This window comes from Triticum aestivum, chromosome 4D, assembly GCF_018294505.1.
Source record: "Triticum aestivum cultivar Chinese Spring chromosome 4D, IWGSC CS RefSeq v2.1, whole genome shotgun sequence".
Lineage (NCBI taxonomy): Eukaryota > Viridiplantae > Streptophyta > Magnoliopsida > Poales > Poaceae > Triticum > Triticum aestivum.
The window spans coordinates 516981246-516990918 of record NC_057805.1 but is presented as its reverse complement, the minus strand read 5'-3'; the positions used below and the strand labels follow the sequence as shown (position 1 = coordinate 516990918).

The following is a 9673-nucleotide window of genomic DNA, read 5'->3' as shown; positions in this document are numbered from 1 at the left end:
CAGTCAAAGAAACAGTCAAACAAACGTCCTGTTTAGGTGCGGGCCCGACCTGTCATAATCTGGATTGATTTTAAATCACACGGCGATTTGGGTTTTTTGAAACAGCCGACCCCTGACTTAGTACTTATCAGAGAAAAATTTATTTTCGGTAGTTTTTTAGAACCCTAGCCTGTAAAGTAGTAGTTTTATGCTATTTACTCGTGTTGACCTCAGTTCCCTTGGTTGGACTGGGAGGGAGTAGGTGCTGAGCTGAGGTCCATCCCATCCATATAAGCGAAGGGAGACTCGTCGATCGGAGAGAAGTCCGGCCTCATCAAGCTGTCTCGCTCGCTCCTAGTCCCAGGTCGTCAAAGCTGGACGGCCGCCGGACCGGACCCAGGTACGCCGTCATGGCTGCTGCGAACGGCGACTCGATCAGCCTCCATTCTCTGTGCCACGACGCCGACGACGCGCCACATGATGAAGATCCAAGGCTACCCATGGATGAGGAACAGCAACCCCAACAGCTAGCTGTGGCGTCTCATCTCCTTCCTTCCGCATCGGAGACAGCACCTCGGCTTCTACCCCAGCGGCACCACCCCGGAAACCACCGGTTTCGTGTCTGTCAAGGCCGTCCTCGACGCCGCCTACGCCGCCATCAAGGCCGTGGTCGCGTTCGACGTGCTCGATCGACCACCACGCCAACCCGGTGCCGCGCTACGCTAGGACCAGCGGCGAGGTGCTCGACTTGGTGGGCGCCAGCGCCTACTGGAGCTGCGACGACTTGGTCGAGAGGGCCGACCTGGACCTGGAGCGCCACCTCCTCAAGGACGACTGCTTCACGGTAAGGTGCAGCATCACGGTTATCGAGGTCCTCGCATATGAATACGAATGGTCCGTCGTCGGCGTGGTGGTGCCCCCGTTTGATTGGCCTCACCACTTCCGTGGCCTCCTCCGGAGCGGCGAGGGCGTGGACGTGATCGATCGGCGGGGAGACCTTCGCCGCGCACCGGTGCGTGCTCGCGGCACGGTCCACGGTCCTCAGGGCGGAGCTGTACGGCGCAATGAAAGAGAGCGGCGTGCAAATCGACGGCATGCGAGCAGAGGTTTTCAGGCATCTGCTGCATTTCGTGTACACCGACTCGCTGCCAGAAGAAGAAGAAGGGGATGGGGTCGCCATGGCTCAACATCTCATGGAGGCCGCGGACAGGTACGGCATGGAGAGGCTCAAGCTGGTTTGCGAGGATAGATTGTGCAGGCACATGCAGTGGCGGATTTTTTGAAAAGCTTTATAGCATAGGAAAAATGGTAAAAAATATTAAGAAAAAATATATTTTTTATGAACAGCTCTACTGTTGGCCCACCCTGGCTTATTGGGCTAGATCCGCTACTGGGCCGCACATGGACGTGAGCACCGTGGCAACCACGCTGAGCAGCATCACTGCCAAGGGCTAGAGGACGCGTGCTTTGACTTGCTCATCAACTCTCCCACCAAACTAGACGAGGCACCCCTCAAAAAACAAAAAAAAAACTAGACGAGGCCATGGCGACACACGACTTCGATCATGTCTCCAGAAGCTGCCCTGTTCTGTTGAAGGAGTTGATTGATGTCCAAGCTCGCCGCCCACTCTTCTACTCTCACTGACAAGGTAGCGCACCTGTCTGCCTGCCTACAAGAAGAGGCTGGTGAGCGCATGTACTAAAACCTCCAAGCACAAGAAGAGAAAGCTTTGCTGACGCTTATATTCTGTACTAACTACTAAGTACTCCATCATAAGTGTCGTGCATTTAGTTTAAATTTAAAACTAAAACCATGACACTTATTTTGGGACAAAAGGGGTACATGAACATGAGATATCATAATTACTTCAGTACAACTTTTATAGTAGTTGGCGTTTTTTGTGCCTCGATCTAACGGCGCATACATACGTGGTACTCGAAAGTACGCGGATGAAAGTACTCGAAAGTATTAATGACAAGGTGGGTGGGGACACCTTTTAATCTAGGGGCATTTTAGTCCTAGGAAAAATATGACAAGGTGGCCCTCTCGTCCAATGCAAAACCGCCGCCCCTCTCGTCCAATGCAAATGGCCACCGCCGTGAAACTTCCCCTCTTCCATCACCATTACAACCGCGACCATCTCCTAGCCTTCTCCTCCTTCTCGCGGCCGCAACTTTGCTCTTCTCAGCTTCCACATCCATCCCCCTCTTCCATCCACGCAAAAACCTCGATGGAGCAGCAAATCGAGCAGATCGCCGGCGGCGACCAGGTCAAGATGAGAAGGTTGACGGAGATCCGTTCTTGGTTTCACAACACAAGTCAGATGCACTGGACGGCAATGGCCACTTTGAAGCAAATGACGAGTAGGGAGAAGGCAAAGCTTCCCCCCACACCCGCACAACCGATGCACTTCGTCGAGATCCTCCTCTGGGCGATGGAGCAGGCCGATTCGTCCAGCCCGTGGACCAGGCGGAGGTGGTGGGCGTTCAGATCCAAGGTAGAGCATACACTGGATCAGGAACCCACGGTGCACGAGGTGCCGTTGCAGATTGTGGAGCCGCCAACCGAGTCGGAGATGACTCCAAAGCGCAAGAGGAGGAGGACAATGGTCGCGACATCGCTTCCCCGCCGTTATCCACGCTTCCCTCGCCGCTCTCCTCGTCTGAACGGCGGCCGTAGCTATGTTTAGGGTAAGATTGCTGAATTTCATTCATCATTACTTGCCACTTGCTTAATTTGATTCTCTGCAATATGTTCTTGCTACCTGTGTACTTGAATCCGTAGCCTCTGGATGGCAGCTTAGTTTGATCGACGAGGCTGCAATGAGTCTAGGCATATAGCACACTACTAGAAAAACAACTATAGCCAATATGGACACTAATGGCGCATTATACATGTGGCGCGCCATGTGTAGGTACGCCAATAGTAACCAAAACAGTAATGGCGCACCAGGTGAAAAGTGCGCCATTACTAAGTTTGACCAAGGTTTGACCCAGTCATACACATAGTAATGGCGCACTTTTTATAGGTGCGCCATTACTAAGTTGACATAGTAATGGCGCACTTTTACAAAGTGCGCCATAACTATGTGTATGACTGGGTCAAACCTTGGTCAAACTTAGTAATGGTGCATTTTGCATAGGTGCGCCATTACTAACTTTGACCAAGGTTTGACCAAGTCATACACATAGTAATGGCGCACTTTGTGAAGGTGCGCCATTACTAAATGCACCCCCCCTCCGTGGACCGCCTTTTTAGTTTAAAAATAAAGAAAATAATGGAAATGTCAAAAAAAGAAAGAAAATAAGTTTCCCATGTGATATGTGGTCTAGTTGTTGGGAAAATTTACAAATATGAATTTCGACTTTATTTGCAAAATCTCTGGAATTTAGTAAAATGGGCATAACTTTTGCATACGAACTCGGATTAAAAAAAATTATATGAAAAATCATCTACTCGAAAAGTTACATCCGAATTCAACTGGGGGAACCCCGTTGAAGATTTTTAGAATCCCCAAAAACCTAACAGAATAAAAGATACAGGGCTTTTAAGATCTAGAGGGTTTAGGGCGTGTCAGGAGAAGGGGGAGGTGGGCGGAGAAAGGGCTGGTGACGGCAAGGTGGAGCAGCCTAGTTTAGTTGAGGACTGCAGCGCGGCTCCCGGACCACACGCTGGTGGAGCTCGTCGTGGCTAGGGTTGTTGCGCGGCGACCGGCGAACTAGATCTGCGTGTCAGGAGAAGGAGGAGGTGGGCGGAGAAGGGGCTGGTGACGGCAAGGTGGAGCAGCCTAGTTTAGTTGAGGACTGCGGCGTGGCTCCCGGACCGCACGGTGGTAGAGCTCGTCGTGGCTAGGGTTGTTGCGCAGCAACCGGCGCAACTAGATCTGAGAACGGGGAGGTGGGTGGAGAAGGCGCTGGTGACGGCAAGGTGGAGCAGCCTAGTTTTGTTGAGGACTGCGGCGCGGCTCCCGGACCGCACGGTGGTGGAGCTCGTCGTGGCTAGGGTTGTTACGCGGCGACCGACGCAACTAGATCTGCATGTCAGGAGAAGGGGGAGGTGGGTGGAGAAGGGGCTGGTGACGGCAAGGTGGAGCAGCCTAGTTTAGTTGAGGACTGCGACGCGACAAGAGGAAATGGAGATATGAAGGATGGAATGATGGCGCACGATGGGCTCCTTCCTGCTTGGCTGGCTAGTGGAAGGCTAATCACATTTCAATTCAATTCAGCTTCAAGTACGAGGTAATGTTTTGTTTATGGCATTTGCAAAGCTTTAATCATGGACACGCTGGCTAGTGGAAGGCTAATCACATTTCAATTCAATTCAGCTTCAAGTACAAGGTAATGTTTTGTTTATGGCATTTGCAAAGCTTTAATCATGGACACTCACATACGGAGCAAAATGAGTGAATCCACGTTCTTAAGTATGTCTATATTCATCCAAACTACATACGGAGCAAAATGAGTAAACCCACGTTCTAAAGTATGTCTATATTCATCCGTATGTAGTCTTTTAGTTAAACCTCTTAAAAGACTTAAATTTGGGATTTCTTTTCTAACATACTATATTCTTTTGGCATATATTCCCCAAAAAGAGCGAATACCTCCATGTGACTGTACAGTAAAACACAGAATAAAACTGAAAGTAATTGCAAGTTGTACCCTACTAGCACAGAATGAGAAAACACTACCCAAGATACATATCATTTAAAATCCATTAGTAACACATCCAAACATAAAGGAGGGTCCAAGAAATACATCGCAACATTTGATTCTAAACTGTTTGCCACGCCCCTAAGAAATACTCATCACAACAGCCTCGAGCAGGCTGATAAGTCTAGCTCATCAGGAAACTCATCAGGATCACAGAAACGAACCGGGGTCTCCAACACATGGTTGACCAGCTGGACCAGCCACAGGACACGCCCCTGAAGCCAGACACCGTTGCATTTACCTTCGAGTACATTAACAGCAGTATCCTTTAGCATTATGCTCAGCTGTTCGACTCGGTCTGAGACCAGATCCTCCTTGGCAAGCAATACGCCCAAGGCTTCCTTAAAGCACTTACTCAGATGTAAGAGCGTAATTGCTGAGTTCTTCATGAGTACGAGGGCTTCCAGGGCGCCCCGTTCCAGCTTGGCCTCATGAACCATGAGCTGGGGTAACAGATCTTGCTCGAGCTTTTGGATTTCCAGCGACAAGCCTGCCACGACCGAGAGGGAATCCAGCTCCCCGCATGACCAGAACATCGCCTCCATGATGAGCGGGCAGAGGAGTGCATACGACTCGCGCGCCATGCGCACCGACTCCAGAGAGACAAGATTCACAAGCATGAACTTATGGGAGCGGCCCAGCTCATCGGCGCGGGCCAGCAGGGCTCGGATGTGGGCATGGGAGCGGATTTTGTAGAGCTTCGTCATTTCCTTTTGGCGGACTGCAGCAGAAGAGTTGCTGCTACCAGCTGGTACAGCACAAACAGAGGAGGATTTAATGTCAGGAAGAGACCATACAGCAGCATATTTGCATTGTGCGACAGAATAGTTATTAATATGAAGTGAAAGCAGCAATTCAACCATGTACTATACTGATAGGCAACTAAACAAAAAGAACGAATACCCAAAACAGAAAAATAATTAACAGAGGGAATATAATATAATTTGGTTCAAAGTAGATAGAGATCCCATCATTCATTGCATTATTGTGAGCAAGAAAATTGCATCTCCAGAATTACAACCGACGCTGTGTGTGTTACCAAGCAAACCCTAACTAAAACGTCAGATTGATTCCTTATTACGGATAATCGAACCCTGGGTGGTGTTACCAAACAAACCCTAGTTAAATCCTATCCTAGTCATACGAATACTCAAAGCCAGGCAGGAAAGGATACAAGACCAGGCGCCTACCAACCACAATCGGAACGAGAGACCACGCTGGCTGGATCCGAGACCTACGAACCAGCGCCTACCAACCAATCGGAACTCCAATCGCTCACCTCGGGCGGGCGGGCGGGCGTAAGATCTGGAGAGGACGAGGCGCCGGGTCCCGTCCCGTCGGGTGATATCCGTGAGATTGAGATTGGGTCGACACACAGGGGGGTTGCGGGGAACGGCGGCGAGGCGATGGCGATGGAGTGCGGTGCGGGGGAGAGACGGAGGCGGGCGGCTTTTCTTTTATAGGAGGTAAAAGCACAGAGCCGTGCCGGGCCGGGCCGGCCCATTTGGCCAGGTTTGCTAGAGAGGCAGCTAGCCACGTATATAACATATATAAAAATTGTTTTCTTTTCAAACCGAGCAACTCTGTTCCCCTAATTTTCAATGAAGAAAACTGACAACTAAACACGACCTTCACACACGCGCATACCTCAGCCCAAATGAACATCCGAGACATACGCAAAGCCGACGAAGGGCTACGTACAGCCTACCAAAACCAGTAAGCCATAGAAGCTGACAACAACGTTAACGAACAAGAGCACAAAATGAAGTTACCACTCACTCTGGACGACGCCAGCAGAATCACCCCATCATTCCAATAATCCTGCTTGTCCTTTGATCCCATCCTCCACTTTTTGCGAAGAAGTCATCGCATTGGAATCGATGCACACAACTGAAGAATAGCAAAGTAGAAATAATAAGAAGAAACACAACAATCATGCACCCTCCCGTACCTTCATGTGTTGTTAGCTGTTGCCATCACTAGCACAGTCATCCTCACCACAAACAGAAAGCAAGGACGATACGATCACATTCTGTTGGGATTCAGCCTACCAAATTCTTCCAAATCATATCGTTCTGTTGGGAGTCAGTTTTTACTAGACGGCCAGTCGGTTGAATTGGAAATGTTTATTATGCATGCAAACTCAAGTCGGGTACGTACAAGTATTTACGTACCACCCATTCATGTTTGTATGAACTGCACATGTATCCCACGTACGCATGCAAGATTGCAACAGCTAACTGTAATCACTTCACTGCAATTAAATCGTGGAGTTGGTATGCTTAGTCGCTTAGAGCATCTACAGCCGGACCATGCAAATCCGGCCCGTCAAACGCCCGCGGATGCCAACAAAGGGGTTGCGCTTCCGCCACGGCGTTCAGACACCAAACGGATAGCTCCGCCTCCGGTGAGGCAGCAACGCCGAATCCAAGAACCGGTTGTGCGGACGCAATGGATTCCCGGCGTTGCGAGTCCGAGCGTTGCCGTCGTGCAGCTGCCTCCCGGGAGTGCCGGAGCGAAACCCGGACGGCCATCTCCTCCATGGGGCCGCGTGGGATGAGCTCATGGTCGACGGATCTGGAGGTGAAGGACTCAGATCCGCTGCCCGCCATGTCGGAGAAGGCCGGAGATCGCTGGAGGTGATCTTAGGTGGCAGATGGGAGTGGAGTGAAGTGGCTCTAGGGTTTGGTCTGGCGAGCGGATGGGGACAAATATATGTGCGGTAGATGCGGGCCAGTGCGGGCCAGGCGGTCGTGCCCGGGCGCGCCCGAGCTCCCCCATATCCGCTCCATATTTGGGCTGGAAATGAGGGGTGCCGGTCAGCCCGGGCGTTTGAGGTCGGTTTGAGGGGCCCATCTAGGTCGTTTTTTCGTGACCGATCAGTGACCGGGTGTCCTGCCCTGGTGTTTGAGGCGGGTTTGAGAGATCCAACTGTAGATGCTCTTAGTTAACACTTTCGCTTTGGTACAACCACCCTAAACACATGCTAGTCAAGGATGCGAACGCAGGACCTCCTACTACAAGGAACGAGCTGATAGCCACTAAGACTAACAACCACTTCTGATTAATTAGCAGCGCCAAACCTTGAAAATAAAACTGAAACATTTTTTTTTCTGAAAAAGTGAATATTTTCGAAACACGAATATTTTGCAGAAGTTGTGAAAAATAATTAAACTCGGACATTTTTGGAAACCTCAAACTTTTTTTGAATTATCAGCATTTTTTGAACGTGGACGTTCTTTGAAACACAAACAAATTTTAAGAATAGGAGGTAACGTAGCAAACATTTATATAAAACACAAAATAATTTTGAAACTTTTTAACATTTATCAAAAATGCAAACATTTTTTTTAAAACATGAACATTTCTTGAAAACTAGTGGGTACTGTAGCAAACATTTATCTAAGACGAACATTTTTATTTATCAGTTTTGGAAAACTTGAACAATTTTGAAATTCTTAAAAAAATTAAAACACGAACATTTTCAAGAATGTGGGAACATTTTTTGAGTTTTGAACAAATTTTGGAAAAGGAAGATAATTTAAAGTTCTAAGCTTTTCTTACAATACTTGAACAAACTTTTCGAATCCTGGACATTTTTTGAAGAATTAGATATCCAAACCAAAAGCATGTCTAGCAAGACTTTGTGCCCTGAAGTTTGTAGTACGCCCTTCTAAGATGAAAGAACATTGTTGGAGTTGACCCAACGTCACCGTTATCTCCCTGATGATACTTGCATATGTTCTTCTAGAACACTGCTTCATGGCGTTAACCACTCCTTGGCAATCATAGGCGATTTCCACATATGATAGCAATAGATCAAGTGCGAGGGCAACCGCTTCACGGCATGCTGAGAATAACAGCAAAAGAAAAAGGGAAAACTGAGAATAACAAACCAAAAACCAGTGAAAGCAGATTCTTTTAGAAAAGGAGGATATACCCCCGGCCTCTGCATCTGGACGATGCATGCAGCTTGAAGCCGCCATCTAGGCAACATCTGTTGCTTCTTCTATCCCCTTGATGAAGGTGTGCCAAAAATCCGAGCCTAATACCAAACAGACATCGCACCAAACCCTATCATCTATAGCCAGATGGCCCAGCCCAGCCATTTACCGGGTCTGGGTCTCACACCGGTCCGACGCAGTCTCGCTGTCACCCACCATCTTCCTCTGGTCCATCTTTTGAGCTGGAACTGATGAATCGACCTTGCCTGGCCTACCGTCGACGCCACCACGGTGCCAGACAACGCCAACATCCTGCATGTGTCCATCTAAACGCGTCCGTCGCCGAAACTCCGCAGCGCCATGCCGTCGTGATCCGCCGTCGGCCCTGCGGTAGATGCAACACCGCTCGACCTCTTGTCCCCTCCAGCAATCACTAGCTCCAAAACGATGCCCCCAGGAGGAAAGCCATCACTTGCTCCAAAACGTTCCGCCGTCGGCCCTGCGGTAGATCTAGGGTTTCCCCCAGAGCATCCCGAGCCTGATGACGCAAACTGCAACGACGATGCCTCGACAAGGGTACGACATCAAAGACGTCACCATCGTCCGCCATGACTGCAGTCGGCTCAATTTTCATCGGCAGTTGCGCCACCAGGCGTTCGCCGCCAGCGTTGTCGGTCTCTTCATCCGAAGCAAACTCCAAAATGATGCCCTGAAGAGGGGGTACGACGCAAAAGCACCGCCATTGCTCGATCCCAAGGAGATCTAGGGTTTCCCCTAGAGTTGCCCGTGCCGCCATGGACCAGACAATGGAAGAATCCCGGTTGATCTGTCCATCTGCCGACGTGTTGCACCCGCCACCACGCCGACCGCAATCCAGGGAGCCCACACGTGGGCCCAGATCCAGCCGCGCCGCCGCCGACCGATCTGGTCACGCCACGGCCATGGCCACCGCGACGCACCAGCCACCGGAGGGTAGTGCCACGCTGCCCGAGGCGCGGGCGGCCAGATCTGGATTAGATCGACCACCGGCCACCACAGGA

General features: G+C 50.1%; 1 protein-coding gene and 1 pseudogene across 1 annotated transcript; both read right to left on the bottom strand.

The window, feature by feature from the left end:
* Positions 1–4653: 4653 nt before the first annotated feature.
* Positions 4654–6142, bottom strand: LOC123099261 (uncharacterized). Its single transcript, XM_044521437.1, has 2 exons — positions 5969–6142; positions 4654–5437 (listed from the first exon to the last, which is right to left on the bottom strand). Exon 2 carries the CDS (start codon positions 5394–5396, stop codon positions 4785–4787), a length of 612 nt encoding a protein of 203 aa, XP_044377372.1. The 5' UTR covers positions 5397–5437; positions 5969–6142; the 3' UTR covers positions 4654–4784.
* A 2387-nt stretch (positions 6143–8529) lies between these two features.
* Positions 8530–9672, bottom strand: LOC123097239 (uncharacterized; annotated as a pseudogene).
* Position 9673: the final 1 nt, after the last annotated feature.